At 27.7% G+C, this 23,030-nt stretch overlaps 1 protein-coding gene across 1 annotated transcript in view; it reads right to left on the bottom strand.

The window, feature by feature from the left end:
- Positions 1-5,397: 5,397 nt before the first annotated feature.
- The window catches only part of LOC124420503, a 61,317-nt gene continuing 43,684 nt past the window's right edge, over positions 5,398-23,030 (bottom strand). Inside the window, exon 4 of the mRNA XM_046953471.1 lies at positions 5,398-6,193. Coding sequence (XP_046809427.1) covers positions 5,597-6,193 — 597 coding nt within the window. The 3' untranslated portion in view covers positions 5,398-5,596. The remainder of the gene's footprint in view (positions 6,194-23,030) is intronic.

Consider the following 23,030-nt stretch of genomic DNA (forward strand, 5'->3'; position numbering starts at 1 on the left):
GCAAAATAATATAACAAGAAGGAAAGAAACATCGACATGGGCCAGCGGGCAACTTATTCCTGAATAAACGATGGTCGGAATTGTGCTAGTAAGTGTTGTTGGGTCTGTGAGCAAATTATTGTACAAATGAATGAATGTATTTACATAAAAACTAATTTGTAACTAATCAGTGTATGGAGTATTTAAGTTTACGCAACTTTGATACTTATCGCCATCAAAGTCTAACAACAAGTACAAATAGTAATAGAAATAAATACATATATACTTAAACAAATACGCGTACAGACACCAACAAAAAATCTGTTAGAATAGATGTAAAGTTTGCTTTATATTCTAATGTTAATCTAACAATGTTGGCCATTTATATATTAATGCGTACAAAGTTTATAATACAGATACATATATATCTAATTGTTGTAATACAAATTTAGTTTGTGTTATACACATACATACATATATTCTAGTTGTCAAATGCACATGTGAACAGAAAAATAGTTGATAATAATTATTAACTGAATACATACTTACAATTTCCATTTTCTTTAATCAATTATTAAACAATTTTAAATAAAAAAACGTACATAGAACAACTGTTATTTTTGTCCTCTGTATGTTGGCTCCAGTTGGTTATACCAAGTGCATTTCAAGCGTTTTTACCAGGTCACACCAATGGTGTTTTGATCTTCTGTTTTTCATACGCAACGTGTCGCGTATACATTGCCAGCGAAAGCTCATTCGATTTTTTTATTGTCCACGTTTCGGGCCATACATAAGGATAGGCAAAATAAGTGATTTGTATACACTAAGTCCAAAATAGCACCTACATATCTGTAACAAGTATTCTGCATATGATATCCAAACTGACGTCATTGTTGCTGTTAATCGCGGCTACTCTATATTTAAGTAATATGGTGGTCCAAATTTTTGAAATCGTCGCTCAGTATAAAACGGTTCTAAAAAGTTTGCTTCTATATCTACAGGACTTTCTATATTCTTCGACGTCATAATGCAAAGCTGGACGGAATACCAAGTTCAGATGTAGCAACGCAGAATTTTTCTCTTATTTAGCTTTATAAACGACATATAGGTGGTCCATGTTTAAAAACATATTGGTTCTTAGCTATCAGATCGTCAGTATATATTTTACGTTGCTCACGATTACATAGTACTTTATAGGTAATAGAAGGAAGACTTATTCCTCAAAAGTTACGGCTGATAGAGCGCAAAACAGGTTTATTTATCAGGCATGCATAGTATCAACTCTTCGCATCTGGTTTTAAATAGGTTTACGGGAAATCCATCAATTCCCAAGGATTTTCTTCTACACCAAGCGCCTACTATTATCATGATCTGAGCATTCACAAATTTAATAAGCCATCTTTCATTTACGGAGGTCTCGTCATGAGAGGTAAGATTACCGACTGTAAGTACAAAATCATTTTCTTTCCTCTTGGAGCAGTTCTTTTGGGGTTCACTTGGTACCTGTGGTTTAAACCCAAATTCGTGGAAATACACTGTCGTATGCTGATACTGATGCATGGTAAATTATATAATTCTGAATAAATTCCGTACTATTGATATCTCTTAATGAAGTGATTTTGTGTAAATGAGTTCATCAGTCTAGTCGATCGTTTTCTAAATACGAAACAGTATCAGCATCATCTCAAGTATTGACACGGTGAGCCGACTTGAACTGATTTCTTCAGGGACTGTTAAACTGCTGTTGTTCCATTTTTTCAATGTCACTTGATAACAAGTTACAAATTTTTAAATGCATATTATTTATGAAAATACAAATTACGTTCACTACTATTTCTGTGACCACATGTGTTTACACATAGACGTTATATTAAATTAAATTTACTTTGTATATTTTAGTTGTCAGTAAATAGAAATACAGGAGTAGTAGAATAAATATTTTCTATGTCCAGCTGCTTTCACACAGTCTTAGGTGGCTTATACAAATTGACTATTTGTTAAATACTAGCTGCTAACTAGAGCAGTTTAAAGTTATTATTGTTATAGTTGAAGAAACTCAATAAGTAGAGAATTTATTTGTTATTTTTGTTTCTTATTTTCTAAATTTAATGGGCTATTATCGTTACGCTATTTATAAGAAAAATTAAAACTTAAAAAAAAGAAATTAAACACATTATATTGTTGCATTAAAGGGTTTCGATAATTTTATTCTTGATATAAGAAAAAATTTAATTTTTTGTACTTTTCATATTTCATTTGGAAATTTCGAAATTCGGAACTAAGTAATTTAACAGAGGTATATTTATAGAAGTAATTAATTAGTAATTAAGATATTTAAAAATTATACTCATACTTAAACATATACATATATACTTACGTATGTAACACAAATTCTCACATATGCATTTCCAATTCAAAAGCGAAAAAATTGATGTTTATTGAAATCGGTCTGTGATTTCTTTTCATCCTTATTCAAAATCCCTTCGAAATATCACTATTTACACATAATTATGCAACAATTATGATCAAATTTAGCACGGATCCGTTCTGTGTACTCGGAAATTATTCTGTAAAGATTGGTGAAAATCAGATAACATTTAACCCCATATAAAGTTCACTTTAGAAATTCATTTTAAAGATCATAAATGGCTTAAAAACATTAATTTCGTAATGAAAATTGGCATGAACGTATTTTATATAAATCCTAATCATATTACAACATTTCGTTTTAATACAATATTTTTAATTATCAATGAAATATGGGTTTTTCGAAAAATGATCTTACATTACAAATATGACGAAGTGTGCGACGAATTTTATGCCAGTATCTTACATAACTTACAAAAGTATGTCCTGTATTTAGAAACTTTTAGTTAGAATTTTTACTGATAACTTCTTACGATGTTCACCAATTTATATGATTTTCAATACCGATCGGCTTACGGCAAACGGTTGATCCTGGAATAATGAAATTTTGACAATAGATAACATTTTGGATTAAGAGGGATATTTATATATTTGGAGGAAAAAAGGGCTACAACAGGTTTTCTTGATTATTTTACACAATATAAGTAATAATTTTAATTGCATATACTTCTACTCTTAAAATGAACAAATGAGAGTATTGTACTTTTTCGAAATTCGTACTTTTAAGGGGTAAACATGTACATACTTATAACGAAGGTGATTTTGTTACTTTTTGGGGTCTTTATAACTTTTTAACTAATAAATATAATAAAAATTTTTGTAAATATTTTGGACACATTATTAAAAAGACACCTGTTTTGTACTTTTTAAAATTCAATCCTTTTCGGGTGTAAAAGGGAGAAGGGAAATTGCATTTTTGATACTTTTTTACCATATTAGAAAATCTTTTTGAATTTTTGACATATTCTTATTAATTATATGTACATACCTCGTATACGGTCTAAGTCTGTAATATTTATTTTAATAAAATATTTGGAAAAAAGTATCAGAATGGGAAAAACGGGAAATTAAATTCTATTCAAACTCATTGAGCCAATGAAAAAGTATATTCATAGGCGCAATGGTATTCTTTTTTATTAGAAATTTCTTCAAAGGTAGAATTTATTCCACTATTTCATCATTCCATTTGGATCATTGGAATTTTCACAATTTTTATGGAGAAACAACTATATTAACTCTGTACGACTCTGATTGTATAATTAATCTAAAACGAAAATGTTTGGTACTTTTTGAAATAGCAACATAAAATTTAACATGACTGATGAGAATCCATAAGAGGTGACTCTTCTACTTTTTCGTTATTTAAGTGTTACTTTTTGTATGATCTCTAATATAACGACAAAATACAAAATTGAATGTAGTTCATTGCTCCAACCTCCTCTATATGAAGGAACATTTCACTCTCCAATAAATTTTAAGAATGAAAAAAGTAAATAAAACAATTTCTTTTTAATGATTAAAAACAATTTTAAAACTATTTATTGGAAGATATAAAGGTTTGTTTTCTTTACACATAATTATTATAAGTCAATACACAAAATAATTATTGAAATTGTATTTTTAACTATTTTTATTTGTTTAATTTTCATTTCATTCATACTCTGGGTAATAAAAATACAAAAAAAAATTAAATAATATTTAAGTAAAAAAAAAACATGATTTCATACAAAACTTATAACAATTATGCATCTGAAGATCATAATTTAACAATTAACACAAGTCTTCTTCATTATCATAATATCAATATCATGAAAATTATAAGTATTTATTATTATTAATATATAAGGTTAAAGTAAATGAGTAAATTTTGAAGCCTTTACCACCAATTGAAATTTTAGAAATTCAATAAAGAACAATTTGTTTTTGGAAGACGTAGAAATGCCGGAAAAAAAGAAAAATTTGAATTTTTTCTTTTGAATTTGTAAAATGAATTCGAGAATTGTATGAGAATTTTCGAAATACTGTGTAGTGGTTTGGGTTTAAATAAATTGTAAACTATTATTGGTTTCATGTTTGTTTTTTTAATTTTTTTCATGTATGTCTATATTGGCTTTGCCATATTCTTAATTTTTTTATTATTTTTTTTTTGTTTAAATTTATTTTTGGTTTCGTATTTGCTAAAAACTAAAGATATTTTTTTTTTGAGTTGAAAAAAATTAATTTAATTATAAATTACAAAATTATATTTAAAAGAAACTTAATTGTTAAAGAAAATTATTCGTTGTTAAACTATTTTTTCTCCTTATTTATTTTGTTTTAGTTTTATGTATTAATGAGTTAGTATTTGTTTTATAATTATTTTATTTATTTTGTTTTATATTCTTATAAACTCTAACTAAATAAAATTAAATTGTTTTTGTTTCTCTTACAATGAAAATTTCGTATTGATTAGCTGCCATAAATGGTTTAAACGAAATAAAATTGTATTGAAATCAAATACGAAAAACTTGATTTATAATTACATTAAATTAGATTAATTAAGTCGTATTGTATTGTATTGTATTAATTATACAGTTGTGGGCACAAAAATAAAGGTGTATCTTAAAAATTACATAAAATTAATACTAAAAAATTTTTATTAAATTTGACTATAAATCAGTACATGTCTTTATATATTTAATACATCTTTATTTTTTGTTGTTTTTCTTAATGTTTTTTTTATTATTTTTTGGCAGAATATTGTACAGTTTATTGATTCTGCAGTACTGTTATTATTTTGTTCACAATTGTACCAGCAGACTGTACTTGGGGTGGTAGTAAGTAGTAATTTTATGCTTTTTGTTGAGTTGAGTTTAAGGGCATGAACATATGTACATATGTATGTAGTACGTACGGACCACTTGTACTGCTAAATTCATCTTAACTTCTCTAAGAGTAGTACTTGTTTAATGCATGTTTTTGTTGCTGTTGTAGTATAACTAATAATATATATGTTTTTGTTGTTTTGTATCCTTAATGAGTATTTTGAAAACATTCATACATGTATGTTTTTCTCTTGTTCTTATTGTAGTTCTTTGTTTGTTTGTTTGCTAGATGCCTCATTTCAATAGCGGGGTAATGACGTGTTATTGACTGGCTGTGATGTTTCAGTAATTACCGTTAACAGAGCCCCTTGTGAGGCATCCTACAGCTATACGAGATGACCATCGGCATCAGTAAAAGCTACAGCAGCCCCCGAAGTATTGAAGGTTGTCAGACTGTGTGGATTTGTGGGATCATATGCTGCACTGGCGGTCATCAGCAAATTATTACTAATGCCGGCTGAATTTGGTATATTTAGAACTTGCAAACTTCCAGGCGGTCCTGACATGGCCAACAAACCGGTATTTATCAGTGTCGGTGGCTGCTGTTGATGCTGATGCTTATTGCGATTGGGATCCTTTAATATACTTTGTGGCTGTTTGGGTGTCGATGTTGGCACTGACATCAGACTTCCGTTGCCCAAACTTGAAGTTGTTGTTAGTGTTGACGAGGTAGATGATATATTGAGAGGATGTAAATCATGCAGTAATTGTACTCCTCCCATATTTGTTGTTGTATGATGTGTTACATCGGGCGGTGGCACTTGTGAGACACCTTTTAGTATTCCGCGCCTTAAAGTGCCCGCACCACCATTGCCCATCGGCTGAGCCGTCAAAATTGTACCGCTTATCATAGAGGCTTGTGAGACCGGTTGCAGATGGGCCATTGACATAGGTTGAGTAAAATCGATTTGTGTGGGATAATCCTGGAATTATACAAATAGAAGAAAATTCGATTAGTTGAATATCAAAATGTTTATATAAAGTAATGTTAAAATTTTGGATTTAATTAATATAAACATTTAATAATTATATAAAAATTAAAATTTGATTTGATTTTCTGTAGTTGCCGTTATTAAAGGGTTAACAATTCGTTCTTAATCTCTTTTAAAACTATCTTTATTGTCTTTATCTCTTTTTATGCTTCTTTTAAAAAATTCACCGACAGTTTAATGGGAAAAGTTTTGCCATACAGTAGAGCTTTTAAAGGATAAACTCAAAATAAGTTGAGGGAGAAAATCTTGAATATCATATTAAGTTTTCTTACTTTCTCTTCAAGTTCTAAATATCTATGTTATAGTTTTGTTCATCTTCGTCAGGTTTGAACTTGATGGTGAAGTTGATGTTTTTGTTATTTTGTATTTTTGCGAATTTTTTTCTTGTATTTTCTTCCGATAGACGAAGATTTGCGTTGAGGTTGGTTTAGATTTAAGGATACAAACATTTCGTTTGTCATGTGCTTTGGTCATATTTTAAACAAATAAGTAGTATAATAAAATAGAAGATGGAGTTGAAAATGTTAATAGAATTATTATAATAACATTTTCATGTTAGATACAATTAAATTTGAATATTTAATTTTTGGACATTTTTGATAGCTTGTTGTTTTAAACTGCTGATTAAATTTTTAAAACTGTCAATTAAATTTAAAAATGTATTAAACGACTGTGAAATTAATATTAAATTTAAACAAAAATTTATCATAACAATTTTCTTAAATATTTTATTATAATTGTATAGTTTAAATTTTGCAACATTGATGATTTAATTTAATTTTAATCTCTCTTTTTGTTTTTTTAATACACTCTTCTGTTTTAATTGTTCGTTTTTATCAATAAATTTTGCAGAAAAATTTCTCAATTTTGTGTAACGCTTATGAATGGATTTAAATTTAATTATTTTTATTTTTAACAACAATTTATTAACATTTTTATTAACGCGCCCTGGTGCCAGTCATTTTATTTTATTTTTGTTTAAGTGTACGGCAACCAAAGTAAGTGTTTCCTATCGCAAAAAATCCCAATAGTTTTAAAAATATTAAATATATATAAACGTGCCTCTGCCTGTCAGACTGGAGCTCCTCGGATGAGGTCTTGGATTCGATTTCTATCAAAGATGTATTTCTTGGAATTTTATGTGCCATATTATCATCATTTCAAACTTACTAACTAGCTAATGAATACTAAATGTTGACATGAATCATGTATGTGCTTTTAAAAAACAATTAGTTATTTTATACGTTCTTGGTAATCAAGTATTAAAAGAATTGTCACTTCTGTGGCTCCTTAATACTAAATTGTAGTCACTGCGTTTACTTTTTGGAATGTACCTGGAGACAGAATACATTTCAATTTTTAAAGGGCGTAAAGTTTGATTGTAATCTGTAGATGATTCATATTCCTAAAATTGGATAACATTGTTAATTTGCGCAGGTCATTTTAAACCGCAGGGCTGTGTATTTTACTTGGGGTCATATACAAACGCAATTGTGTGTAAATATTTGTGATTATTTTTATTTGGAAAAATTCATACAGCCGGTACAAATGACCATTGGCAGAAATTACAATTTATATAAAATAACGAGTTAAAAAATAAAAACAATGACTTATACATTTTAAAGAATTACACTCAAAGAAGATATGTGTCATATTTCTTCTATTAACTAAAAAGTATGTCAATAAGCCAGTTACAATTCTAAAAAATTGGCCAATATTATCCATAACTCACCTAGACTGATATGGAAAATATGTATTATAAATAAAATGCACAAATTGATACACATATGTATATTTTGTAGTTTTTTTGAAAACCAAACTTAGTTTGACGTTAACCAATTACCTGCAACTTTTCTAAATCTGTTGCTAGATTTTTGAAATACATAATAATAAAAAAAACTAAAATCTGTTGTTGACATGTTTGTCAATTCAATTATTTTCCTTTTTAAAAAATGTTGCAACACGCATATGTAAGTATAACAAGCAGCAATCACCGCAACAGCAATAACAACAACAAAGTATAGATGAACTAAATTCCATTTATATTTTCCAACCATCAACCAACAACTAGTTAATAAAACGAGACACCTCAAAACCCTTAAAGTATTTATTTGTCAATTTGTCAACAGAAAATTTTGTTGATGTTATTTTTTTTTTATGAGTGTATTTATGAACAGTAGTTGTCTATTACTCAAACACACACATGTGTAGACTAAAAAACGCTGACTCTCTCAAACAAACAAACATTTAAACCTGTAATCCTCATGAGCTGGAAAATTTAATGCAGTCAAGAGTAAAGTTTCTGATCCAGCCGCCAACAGGCTTATAAATATAAAGTTGATAACAACAGCAACAATAACAACACTTCAGATTTTCCTCTGTGTGTTTATTCCTCGTTCGTGCATTCTTGTTTTATTTATTCATTTTATTTTTCTATTTTTTTACGAATTTATTTTGTAAATTTCTCATTTATTTTTTTTGCTATGCATACAAATCCATATTGTCAGGTTGCATAAAAATTCCATATGGAATATTTTTAGTTTTATAAAAATGACTTGTGTGAATTTGTTTTATTATTAAAAACTGATAAAACCAAACGACAGCACTGCAGTAGTAAAAATATCTAAAGGAAAAAATATCATACATGTACAATAACTTACTAATCTTGGCAATTAACACTGATTTTAATATGAATTGAGTTGATGTTATTTATATACACACATATATGTATATGCCTTTTTAGTTATATTAATTTGATTAAAGTGATTTCTTATAGAGGAAAGACAGAATGAAGAATTCTTTGTATACATACATATATGTATATGTTTTACATGGTAAAGTAAATATATGTATAAGATTATAGTACATAACATGTGCTACAATCCTTTTCATCACTTTCTGGAATTATGCCAGGACATGTCCAAAAAAATTTGATCAACTGGTAAATACATATGTATGTAGTTCAGTTATAGTTTAGATCAGTTCAGTTCTAGTTCAGTTCTAGTTCAGTTCTAGTTCAGTTCTAGTTCAGTTCTAGTTCAGTTCTAGTTCAGTTCTAGTTCAGTTCTAGTTCAGTTCTAGTTCAGTTCTAGTTCAGTTCTGGTTCAGTTCTAGTTCAGTTCTAGTTCAGTTCTAGTTCAGTTTAAGTTCAGTTCCAGTTCAGTTCTAGTTCAGTTCTAGTTCAGCTCTAGTTCAGTTCTAGTTCTAGTTCAGTTCTAGTTCAGTTCTAGTTCAGTTCTAATTCAGTTCTAGTTCAGTTCTAGTTCAGTTCTAGTTCAGTTCTAGTTCAATTCTAGTTCAGTTCTAGTTCAGTTTTAGTGGAGTTCTAGTACAGTTCTAGTACTAAAACTAAGTCTTTGGAACTTTATTATAGACTTAAGGAGACAAAGTATCTTGGAAGTGATGTTAAGGTTTTACGAAAATGACATTTACCACTAACACTGGTTAGAAAATTCTGAGAAATTACGTTCTGGAAACTGAGTTTCGGAACAGTAAAAAATTATCTTTTTTTTCTTGAAAAGGAGCGAAAAACAGGTCCGATAGTGTATTTTTGCGGATTTGATGTAGTATAGACAAAAGTTAAGTAAGGATTATTCGTATCGCAGCAATAAATAATGTTTAAATCAGTGATAGGCAATAACATTAAATTTGTGCTTAAGTGTAAGTAAAGATGGTTGCTTATATATTTGTTATATCTGAAATATTGTTTAAATCGGGAAAATATATTAGTGCAAGTTACAAAGCAGCTATTTTTTGATATTTATCTCTTAAGAGCTTCCATTGTGATTGTGTAAAATCCGATAAATGTTCGCAACCTGAAACCTTTAAAGCGCTAAAATTAAACGCTATGAGATTAAATAAATTTCTTGGATATGTAGAAAAATTCTAAACTATAATCAATTTAATTGCGCAGCCATATTCACCAACAAATGTATTTGTAGTAAAAAATTGTTTTGGTTTTGTTTTTTCTATATAATTTTTTATTATACTATTGTTGTTTATAGATTTTATTTACACATACATATATATGTATGTGGTCGTATAGAAAGAATGCTTACGGTTAAATGATACTATAGAAATAAACTTTAAATTGTTTGGCGGTATCATTTCACCTATAAACCCCACAGTTCGAGAAGAATTTAATAATTACATTACATTCTTAGTTACAGTATTTAAAATGTTGTATTATTTCCAGATAATTGAGAAGCATTAAAGTATCAATTTATTTCCTATTGCATTATGCTGATACTGGAAAATAACGACAAACATGGCATTTCTAAGAGTTTATAATATAAGTCATATTACCTAAAAATATTAAAAAATGAAACAAATTCACCATTTTCAAAAACTGCTGGGATGTGTTTCCGTATATCCAATCATGTATGTATATGTGCAAATATTCTATCTATACAAACGTATAGATAGATATTTTCATACATATGTGGGTTTATTTGATTTGATTTTATTTTATATAGAAAAATCTGCCATTTAGAGGAAGAAAAATCATTCAGTCAGTCAGTTTATTTGTTGTTTATTCTATTGTCTATTTTATATAGTGTTTAAATCGTCTAACTAGTACCCTTGCTCTACAATACCAAAGATATTCACATGCACATACATACATATGTATGTATAAATGTTAGTATCCATGTATGCTTCACAACCACAACCTCTTATTTTTAACAGATTTTTTTCCTTTTTAATTTTATATGCGAGTATTTTTTATTTATTTATCTGCTATGTTTTTCTTTTTTGTTTGCTGCTGCTACTCATTGATAACTTTAGGATACGTTAGTTGCACGAGCTACAACAATGGTTTTAAGCTTTTAAGGATTTTCGTTTAAAATAAGTAAGTTTGGAATTTGTGTGCTTGTGTTGTTGCTTATTGTTTGTTTGTTTGTTTTCTGTTATTTTTCGAAAGAAATGGGTAGTTTTTAAGACGAATTTTATTTTCTTTAGTTTTTTTTTGATTGAATATAAAGGAAATTAATCCATTAAAAAACGTATTACCGCTTCTCATTGATGAAATGATGCTGTCTATGATGATGATAATAATGACAATGTTAAAGAGACATAAGTACACATATATATGTAGTTACATTAGGGTGATTATTCTTTATTGGAATTTATATTTTAGAACATTATACAACAATCGAATTGTCTTCGAAATGCTTGGTCTGATCGACTGACATTAATGTAGATAAATATTTATAAAAAAGTACTGACCACTCGTTTAAATGATTACTATAGAATATTTTTTCGATTGTTAGAAATACTATCAAAGTTTTCTTTTTCGGTTCTGGTTAAATAAATTTATGTTAAATCTTTTATTTTTGGTTTAATGTTTGTGGGATAGAATTGGTTTTCCTTAAACTTGACTTTTATATAAAAATTATTAAATCCACAAAACAATATGGTTCATATTTAATCAATAAAGTATATGTGTGTTTTTGGGTAAATAAGTATGTATGTATGTAAAAGTATGTGAGTAGTTTTGGACTTAATATTCTAAGAATTTTGGGCTTTAGCAAAAAAATATGAAAAGAAAAACTTTGTTGTGTTTTTTGTTGCTTTAAGATTTTCTTGTTGTTTTTTTTAGTCAAGTTAAGAACATTAAACTAACCACTGTTACCAAAGTCTTAAAAGTTTTCTAGGACTACGACTTCTACTATTCGAACTACATGTTTAACAAACTTCGTTAGTTGGTCTGTTGATACTTCATAAACATAAAATATTTACGTGTATGCTGTATGCCACATACAAATCCTACAATACCTTATTCTACTGCCCACTCTCCCTCTCAAATGCCAATGTTCTGACTATAATATTTACACGCACATATATACATACATAGACTTTGTAAGAGACATGACAAAACTTTTATAATGCCAGAGGTTCTTTAAGTCGTTTCTCTATGTCTTCCATTTTTCCCTAACTTTTTTTATTTTTTTGGTTATACTTTTGCTTGCCATGTTGCTTTTTATTTTATTGGTCGAAAAACAGTTGAAGTTTTAAATGGGGACAAACGAAAAGGAGTTGAAAGTTTAGTTAAACTTGTAACAAATTGTTTTAAAGTCATTTTCCTACCAGTTGGTATCATTTAAATTGAAAATAAAAAGGTTTTAGTTTAGTTTGCCAAATGTCATACAATTTTTCTGTTGTTTTATGTAAAAATTGTTAGTGTGTGGGTTATTTTATGTAAATTTTTGTTTTGTTTCATATGTGCGTATAGGTAAGTATACATGTATGTATGTTAGTGTGTGCTAAACTGCATTTGGTGTTTCAAAGTGCAAGGTAAACAAATAGAACATAAATGTACAATTTTTATTTTTGTTGCAAAGAGAAATGGTAAAAAAATCTAACCGAAAAAAGTTTTCTAGTTTATTTACTTTTGCCATGAACTATTAACTAAAAATTGGATAGAGAAAGCATTACAAGAAAATATGTATGAAAACATCGAATATCTAAATCATAAGTTGTATAAAAAGGATTTTTTAACCTAGAGTTTTATCAAGTGACATATAAAGTAAGAAACCTATCACCCAAAATAAGTGAGATAACAAAAATAAAAGATTTTTATATTTCCCAATTATTTAACCAATTTTTCATATATACCAAAAAATAGATCTAAGGCTAAATTTATGGAAACAATACTTTTTTTAACAAATATTCTGTAAATTATTTAAACTTTTTTTAACTTTTGCAGAATGTAAATACATAGTGGTGAAGTTCTTTTTGTGGGTCAACACGTGCGGCATGTTTTACAAGACCACTTTACTAAACCATTAATTATATTTTAAGGTTTTTAAGTTAAACTGTGTGCATTTTTTTTGTATTTTTTTAATAAATTTTATGTGAAAATATACACAAAAAATATTATACCCTAAAAGTACTGGTAGTAGTTTTATACTTATGTATGTATTTATGAACTCATTTATACATTTTTATAGAAATTTTATATACATATATAAGTATGCATGTATATGTGTTGGTTTTTAAAATAAATTTTTGTTTATTTCGGTTTTGTTCACTTGACTTTTATGGCTAGAAAATTGACCACAAAAACTAAAAATATACAAACTTTTATTTATATGTATGTATTTACATTCATCCATTTAAATAAACATTTAGTTTTCCATTTTTGACATTGTATTTATACCATAAATTACTATTGCGAAGAGCTTATTATATGTTTGTGCTAAAGTTTGTTACATATTGGTAAGACATCTAATTTTTACGTTGCTCATAAAGTCAAATTGGTAATATTTGAGACAATTTATTTCTAATTCCTGCTATGTCACCTTTTAGTCTAATATGTTGACTTTGAAACAAAGGTATGATCTTAGCCATATCAGATTTCTTCGTCGAGATAACCTTAACTAAAGCTTAACTAAACCAGCGATACACTAAAACTATTTTAAATAATTTGGAGAAAATGGCTGGACTAGTAATAGGAGGCGTGGCACCTCGAATATGAGTTAAAGACAAAAATTTATATATCTTGGAAACTGTTGGAGCTATAATTTTCAAATAAACGAACGACTTTGACATCCTTGTAAATATTTGGATAATAAATTAGTGGTTAAGTAAAAGAGGGTGTGATTGCCAATAAGGGCGTGGCACCTTCAATATGAATGTAATACTAAAGTGAATACAAAATTGAACACATTTTTAATAGTATTATCTTAAGGTTAGCGAAGCTCATGGAGTTGTTTCAAAATCTCTATGATTTACTGAAATATTATCAGTTAAAGTTTTTCTCCAAAATGTGTGTGTGGTATTACAAGATCGTGTTGGTTCGACAATATGTGTATGTCATATGACTTAGTAAAATTTCAAATTTTTATTAGTATTCTTAAAAGAATTATACCCTGTAGTTGTTATATTTAAAAACTTTAATGTTTTCAAGTGCGTATATTATATTTTTATGAAAATTCTTGAATATAATAATTGGCAATCTATTATTTTAAAATCAATGAATATGAAATTAAAATTTACAGTTATAAAAAGGGATGTACCCCTACATACCCATTCTCCTAAAGATAAAAAATATCATATATTGTGAAAATAAATAAAAAATATCCTTGAAATAAAACTTTTTTTAAATAAAAAGTAAGAATAACTTACTTTTTCTAAATTTTTGTGAAAATAAAAGTTCTAGGAAAATGCTATGTGAACTGTGGAAAAAATAAATTAAAGTAGTAGTTAAATAAAAACATATTCTTATAAAAACATACACAACAAATATGAAATAACATAAAAAATTAACACATATGTATGTTTAATGTTTTTAATGTTTTATTACAGTAGCAAGCATAAAAACGCTATTTTTCTATTGTAAGATAATTCATTGTAAAGGACTCAGAATAAAGTATTCTTATCACACTGTGCTTTAGTGACACGGCTTAACAAAATCCATATGTGACTCACCTGTGCCTACCGCCCATTATGATATTTTTTCTTAGAATTTGTCATACAAAAACGACTCTAATAAATAACCAAAATTAATTACAAGATATAAACTAATACTGTTTTTTTTTCGCATTCAATAAATTATTTATTCTTTATGTTGTAAATAATTAAATTAATTTACTGTGTGAAGCAATAAAAATTAATCTTTGTTATAGTTATTACCCTAAGATGTGTATTATTTTACGTTTACAATTACAGCAATAAAATCATATCTTAAGAGAGAGAGAGAGTTCTGGTCATACAAATGTGTGTTTCTATGTACCACACGCTTATATAACATTTTTTAGACCCACTTTTATCTGTTCAAATGTGCACAAGTCCTGTCCTTGAAAAATTACTCTTTAGTTACTTCGTTACCAATCGAAGCGACTATCATCAAAATTGTTTAATTTTAATTATAACAATTTCGATTACGCGATTTCCTTACACAAATAGAGATTGTTGAATCGAAAAACAATTTTCATGCTCAAGTCTAATGTTAACATTTACATACTTGTACAATATTGTGTTGGTAGTTTATTTTTTTTCTGTTCCTGTTGACTCAGCAACACAATTATGTAGCTGTCATCCTTTCAGTACAGTTAATTACTACTTCCGTATGTTGGATCGATCCACTAGGCAACGTTGTCCTTCGTCTTTATGCTAGTCGAACTTTATTTTCATTGTAATGTGTGTTTATGCATGTATAAGTGAGTATATGTTGACAAAACCCTGCAGTTTAAAGTCATTGTGCCTAAACTAATAAAATTATATAAACGTTAAGATCTGTCATAAGCTGTGTGTAAAGGATAGGCTTTCTGACTGTAAGATTTTATATTTGTAAGTATGAAAAGAAGTAAGAGAGTAAGGTGAAAAATGTTTGCTAATATGACTTAAACCCAATAATTTAATATGATTGAAGTGTGTGATTAATAATTTTAAGCCTTACTCGTCTTAGAAGAAGTCCATTATCTATTATTATAATACTTTTATAGCTTTACTAAAGGTAAACTTACTCTACAATACCTTACTTCTGGTTGCTCGAATAACTAAATTCGAAAATACAGCACAGAGAAAAATGTTACAAGTGACTTCACTCTAGATTACTTCAATAATCTTAAAGTGATGACGATAACATGACACAGATGTGTATATATTGCCGTGTCTGTCTCTAAAACTGTTGGGAAATTAACTTTACTGTACTTTATTTCGCTTTTTACTCTTTCTCAATTGTTGTATTAAAATTGTTCTGATTTCTTTTATAATTTTTTTGTAGTTGTTGCTGTTGAATTTTTGCAACTTTTTTCTTTGGGAACAAGTTGATTAACGTGTGCTCGTTCAAATCATTGCAATCAGATTGGAATCAAAAAACAAAATAGTATAAAAGAAAAAAAAAAATAATTTTTGGCCTCATTGTAGCTCAAAAGTTAAGAGCAGAAGGCCTTTATTGAGTTTAAGTGTGACAAATGAAAGACAATTTTTAAAAGCTGAGATTGATGTGAAAGCAGTGATGGTCATGGTAGGCGGCAAGTCAAAGCCAAAAAAGCTAAAAATGTCTTTCAATAAAAATTACAGGAAATTAAGTAGAAAGTCTACTTTATGCATGTCCTTTAAATACATTCCTGTATGTACATATAAGTATAACATTTATATTAAATTGATTTGTATAAATTTAAAATTTAAGCATAATTTGTTATTTCATTATATAAAGTTTAAAATTCGTTAAATGTAAATTTAAAAGGAGTACATGGGTTTTCTTTTGAAGTATTTCCAGTTTTTGAATATACTATAAATATTCCAATTGAAAGTTATGATTTATGTAACAAGAACTGTACTTCCAAAAACATCTCCTCTCATATGACATTAATAAATTCTTATATCATTTATGTATATTTATGAAATATACACATGTATGTATGTTTTTGTAGGTGAAAGATACACACCATGTAATTAACATCTTAAAATTTTACAAAATAATTAAGTCAATCATGATATAAACATAAGGACACATTAATTGACATCATTATCTCATGGTGAAAAATATGTTAGTTACCTATTGTCAACATTTTACTATTGTTATTAATTGAAAGTACGTTTTGATGAGTGATAAACATACATGTATAATAAGTCTATGTTTTAAGGATTTTTTCTATGACAACAATATACAGACATATTTATTTTAAATTCGTTTATTCTGCGTGCGTCAACAATAATAACACCAGCTGTTAAATTAAATTGCTCTATGATTGCAAAGTTGGAACATAGGATTTAATTTAACTAGCAACAACTGCACATCATCTTTGTTTCTTGTTTGTTAATAGTTTTAAAAGAATTTTATATACATATATGTATATAATTTTTTTTGCAGATCATAGTTATTGGGATTTGTTTGAAAATTTCTTATTAGTTTGCTTTGGAGTTACACCCCGTTTTCATTTTTCTTTGCATTCACTTCACAACGTCAATATTGTTGCTCCTGCAACAACAAAATCTTGGTAATAAACTCGAGCACATCGTTTAAAGTTCAGAGTTGTTTTTCTACAATAAATAGTTGAAAAAGTTGCAATATTAATAAAGTGAGTGAAGAGTGAGCGAGTGAGTGAGTGAGTGAGTGACATAGGCAACACGACAAACACATGGGCTTAAAAGGAAATAAAATGCAACATTTCAAAAGAACATAGACTGCGGCTTTTTGAATGGGTTTCAGTTCAACTCAATTGTTTTAATGCTGCAGCAGCTGTTCCCTGTTAAAGTTGTGTGTACTTAAATAGTATGTACTCGACAGGGTATTAAGTATTTTTGTATATGTGTTTGTTATTTTTTTTAAATCTTTGTATATTGAAAATTTTCCATACAGTGGAGAAAAAAGGTTTAAAGCTATTTTTAAAAAGCAACGGAAATTGTAGTCAGTCACTAATCTGTACATTTATTTACATTTGTTAAATAAACTATGTAGTGAACTGATCCTTAACTAACGATTTTTGAGACCCTAATAACTAAGTTGTGTCAAATTTTTTTTTGTATTATTGACGAGTCTTAAAAATTCACATATTAAATTGATGTTAAAATTTTATTTTTAGCGGCTAGATCCCGAACTTATCAATCTTTTGTAATCTTGTGTAGTATTCAAAGGACCAACTAATGTTTAATATCGGAGTGTAAAAATAATTTATACACAACAGTAAATATATCATTGAAAGTAGTTAACTTGCAACTTACACAAATTTATATAAGAAAATCAAGCATCTATAAATTGTATTTTATTTACATTTATATAACACTCTTTTAATGCCAAATTGTAATAACTCAAAAATTTTAAATTTTAAGTAAAAAACCTTATAGGAAAGAACTGGGGGCTACATTCAGATATGGTGAACATGATTCACTCTTACTTATGTAAGGAATTAGACAAAAGACTTTTTTGTCCAGCATTCGCGAATCAAATACATAAAAATTTTAAACTAAACTTAACTTTTTTTACGAAATTTTATATCATATTATTATTATATAGGACTTCGATTTTACAGATATGATAGAGTTTCCAATAAGAGACGATTATCTTGATCCGATAAACTGATTGAAGGTTGTGCATATACCGTATGGTCCAAGTCGGATGATGACGTGGTAGATGATGCGAAAGCTAAAAGGATATTTATTCGACTTACTATATATTATCGTAGGATTCTTACAGGTCTTAGTGTTGACCACATTATATGCCACTCCTCTAGAATACAAAACCAAATGTTAAAACTATCGATTTCACATATCCTTGGTAATCTCGATTTCACTTCCGAAGAAAAAAATTCGGAAACTTTTCACATAACAGTAGTTAGGTGAAAGCTAAACGAATCTACATTTTTATTACGAAAAATCGCTTATGAGTAAAATAAAATGTCAAAAGCTAAAACTTCTTATATTAGTTTGTTTAAATATAATATTTTTTAATGAAAATAAAATCATTTTAAGTAGTAGAAAATTGGATATAAAATCAACACCATAGAAAAATGCTCCATCATTTTTTTATTATTTTTAAAAATTTGTATATAATTTTGTTCGGGATATTATTTCGATTACGTGTGTTGACAAAATTTTCTTTAATAGTTGTTAAACTGTTTTAAAACTTTGAAACCAAGTAAAAACAGGAACATACAATTTTTAATTTTGTGTGAAATCTCTATTTCATGTGAATTTGAAATATTTTGAAAACCAGAACATACATAATTGCAATTTTAAAACTAATATTCACAAATTTCATTTATTTGTCTAAAATTTATTTTAGTCCAAAAACTTATATTTCGACATATGACATAAATGAATACTAAGTGCACATCGGTGTAAAATGAAATTCTCATCTCCCCTCTCAATTTTTCTTATTACAACGGAAACGGAAGGCGCGGTTGTTTCACTAGCAGGCAGGCAGACAATTCATGAAAGAAAGCAACTCTATGCTTAACAAATGTTGCATAATTTTTCACTTGTTTTCCTGACTGCACCAGCAGCAACAAATTCGTTCGAATGCTCGCAGTATTCCTAGTGGTAAAGCATATGCTAATGTTGCTACTATATACAAATGTTGTTACTGCTAAAATTGCTGATGTTGTTGTTATTATTCCGTTACTATTACAATTTTGTTGTTGCTGTTTGTGCTTTCCTTTTCTTTTTCTTTTTTTTGCTGCTGTCACCAAGCGTGACTGGAATCGTCGATTATTGTCAATGTTGGGGTTTCATGTACTTTTTTTCCTTCTCAGGCGTTTTTCCCTTTTGGTGGTATCTTCAGTCTTGACTGGTTTTGACACTGACTCGATTTGTAACTTTTATACAAATATCATTTTTAATATTTGACTGTCACTGTTTTGTTTCGTCTTACTGTACAATTTAATGGTACATATTTTACGCGACTTTTATAAAATGACAAATAAATAAAAAAAAATAAAAAATAAAATAAAGAAACATTGCACAAGCAAGACAAATAATGCAATTTCTTATGTAAATGTTTTGCGCGTTTCTTAAATTTTTAAAAAATTTAAGTTTTATTTAAATATTCAATATTTAACAAAATGCACAATAAAATGCTTCAGTATTGCAAATCTAAAGTGAGGAACATCGGTGTAATTTATTTATTAATATATGAACTTCTTTAGTTGAATATACATATTTAAATAATTAAAGAATTTTTACATGTACATTATAATGATTACAAAAGAAATATGTACTGTAAATATTTGAACTCTTTTAATATTATTTGTGAAAAAGAAAAAATCTTTTAATATTAGATATTTTCGAACTAAATATGAAATAAAGAATATTTTTTTGTTTGAATAAATAGACTGCGAGATGAATATATTTGAAATAATAAAAATATTTTTTTCAAGTAAAAAACATATAAGCACTTCCAAGAAATTTAGTAAAATTTTTAAATAACAAAATATTTAAGTAAATACTTATTTAAGTACATACATACCATACATATTTATACATACATATGTATGATTTTGCCCTAAATTTGCATGTTAAAGATTTCAAAAGTAACACAGGAAAAAAAATTTCACGTCGTTATTTTCGAAATTTATTAAAAATAAAGTACGAAAACAATATGTCAATGCTGAAAAGTAATATATTACTTGTAAGCTATTACTAGACTAATAATTTATAATAGTTAGTTAGTTTCAAAGGAAGATGTATACACATCAAATCCGAAGAATTACACCAAGGCCTCTATCGGGCCTGTTGTGCGCTCCTTAACCAGTGCCACAGATGGGAATCGAACCCACCACCTCCGGTCTACCAGACTAGAACACTAACCACTAGCCAACCAGAGGCCATTAAAAAAAATCGTAATTTTGATCTGATTAAGGAAAGCATTTCATTTTCGCTTTTTTTTAGAAATTTTCGTAATTTTTAACTTGTCAATTGGAATTATTTAATTTTTTTAATTTAAAATATTTGCCAAACTCACATACGATGTGTATCGTTGTATCGTAGTATATCGGAATTAATTTATTATTTTATTTTGTTTTGGTTTCAAAAAATAGTACGATATACTACGAAACAACACCGATTGTGATTTGGAAAAAATATGTTGTTGTCTAAAGCTACAAGCCCAACCCAGTTAGTCTCAAACAGTCGATGTTCTCCAAAATCAACAGAATACAGCATCTGAATAGTGTAATAATCGAGTTATGTATGATTGTCCAAAGATCTCAACAAGATCCACTTATGTACATATGTATGTATAAAATTTATTGTATTTAGAACAATACAACAACCTACAAGTTTTTAATTTATTAAATTTTACCACAATAAAAGTACCAAGAAAAAAATCCATAAACATACAAGTTATAAATAAAATAGTAGAAATAAAATACAAAAACTCATCATATCAATCCTTTTGTTGTAAATTCTACAAAAAATACAAAACGAAAGTAAAAAAATGAATTGTTAAAAGAAAAAGATGAGTGAATAAAAAATTCAATTTTATATTTAGGGTTTTTTTTTTGTTGGTCAAATCCATTGCGGTTTAGAATTTTGAACCTTTTGTTATAAAATTCATGTAGACTATTTATATTTTATAAACATAAGAATAAATACTACGTAGCGCTCATGCAAACATTTCTACACATTCATAGATATGGACATACATATATATATATCTTACTAGAGTTAGTAAACCCACCAAAGGAACAGAACAATAAAAACTCAGACACATAGAAATTGTTCTCCGAGTTTCTTGTTTTTTAATGTTGTTTTTGGTGCTGATGAGGTTTTCTTTCATTACAAAAAAATGTGTAAAAAATAGAATAAAAAATAAACCCATATAAACATCGAGCTAAAATTGAATTATTTGATAAACATCATTTGGTGAAAATTACGACAGCCTTTTTTTCAACTGTTTCGTTCTTTTGGGACAAAACCCAGGAACAGTCCTATTTAAAATGTCATTCATCTGAGTATAAACACGTCTGGTATAAACTAAATATATAATTGTGTATGTGTGTCTGTGAGTTTTGTATGTTGGTCCATCCATATGCACAAGACTGATGTGATAAGTAACGGGATGAATGTTAAAGGATTTATTTTTCATTTTTTATTATAATTTAATTTTTATTATTATCCTTCTTCTTATTATTTTCTTTGTAGTCAATCATGCAGTGTGATTATTTGTCTAACCCATGTTAGCTTCAATCAGGCCAGCCAAAAAATAAAACAACAAATATATATTTTATCTTTTAAAACTTTGTGAATATGTACATTGTACATATGTAAAAAGTTTAAAACTGTGGCTTATTTGTGAAAGGGAAAGTCATTTTTTTAAATCACAGCTATTTTAATAAATGATGGTAGATGGTGACTTGACAGCTTGTTGCAATTAAAATCTTTTTTTATTCTGACAGTTTCCTAGAAATGGTAATGACTTATATATAAAAAACACCTTACTTTTTAAAGACATTTACATACTGCCTCATTTTATCTCTTTACTTGTAATGGCTTATTTAAGAACTTATTTGTAAGAGAGAAAGAGAGTTAGTATTTCTTTTTAACGACATCATAATTTCTACAAAAATGCAACCAAAATACACCGTAGTTTCTACAAAAATGTAAATGGAGGTGATTTCCGAATCATGATTAATGAATTTTGGTTGAAAATATGGGTGATATTGTTAACGATTTATTGTAATCAAATTTGGCGATAACTTCATATCAAGAACACAGTTGCAGTAATTTGTCATTTGTCTTAAAACAAATTCAAGAATTTGTTAAAAATGTTATGCTAGTTAATTAAACTAAAGGGAGGATATATATCTCAAATCCGAAGAAATACTCCAAGGCCTCTATCGGGCCTACCGGAGGCCACTATTACTCAACTCTAGACTATCCATATTGTAATTTCGATCATCAAGTGATCATCTGCAAGGGACCTTGTATGTGGTTTAGGATCAAATGATGATTAAATAAAACTAAGCTTTAAGATATTGTAAGATATATAAAAACAATATTTTTGGGTGTTGACAACTTAAGCACAAACGCATAATACCGTTACTATAGTAGTATAAATATATAAGTTCTCATATATAAATAGCTATACTCTTTTTGGCAAATTGAATTTTTATTACATTTTTCTCTATATTCTCTAGATTATTTCCATTCGTTAATAAATATTTCATTAAAAAAAATTGTTTAAAATTTTCTATTTTTATTCATATATTTTCTGTTGACCAAACCTAACTTAGTGAAAAAATCAACTAAGTTTTAATATACCACAAAAAAACGATTAAAAAATAATAAATGAAAATGAATTTGGTTGAAAATATTTTATAAA

The sequence above is a fragment of the Lucilia cuprina genome, chromosome 6 (assembly GCF_022045245.1).
Source record: "Lucilia cuprina isolate Lc7/37 chromosome 6, ASM2204524v1, whole genome shotgun sequence".
NCBI lineage: Eukaryota > Metazoa > Arthropoda > Insecta > Diptera > Calliphoridae > Lucilia > Lucilia cuprina.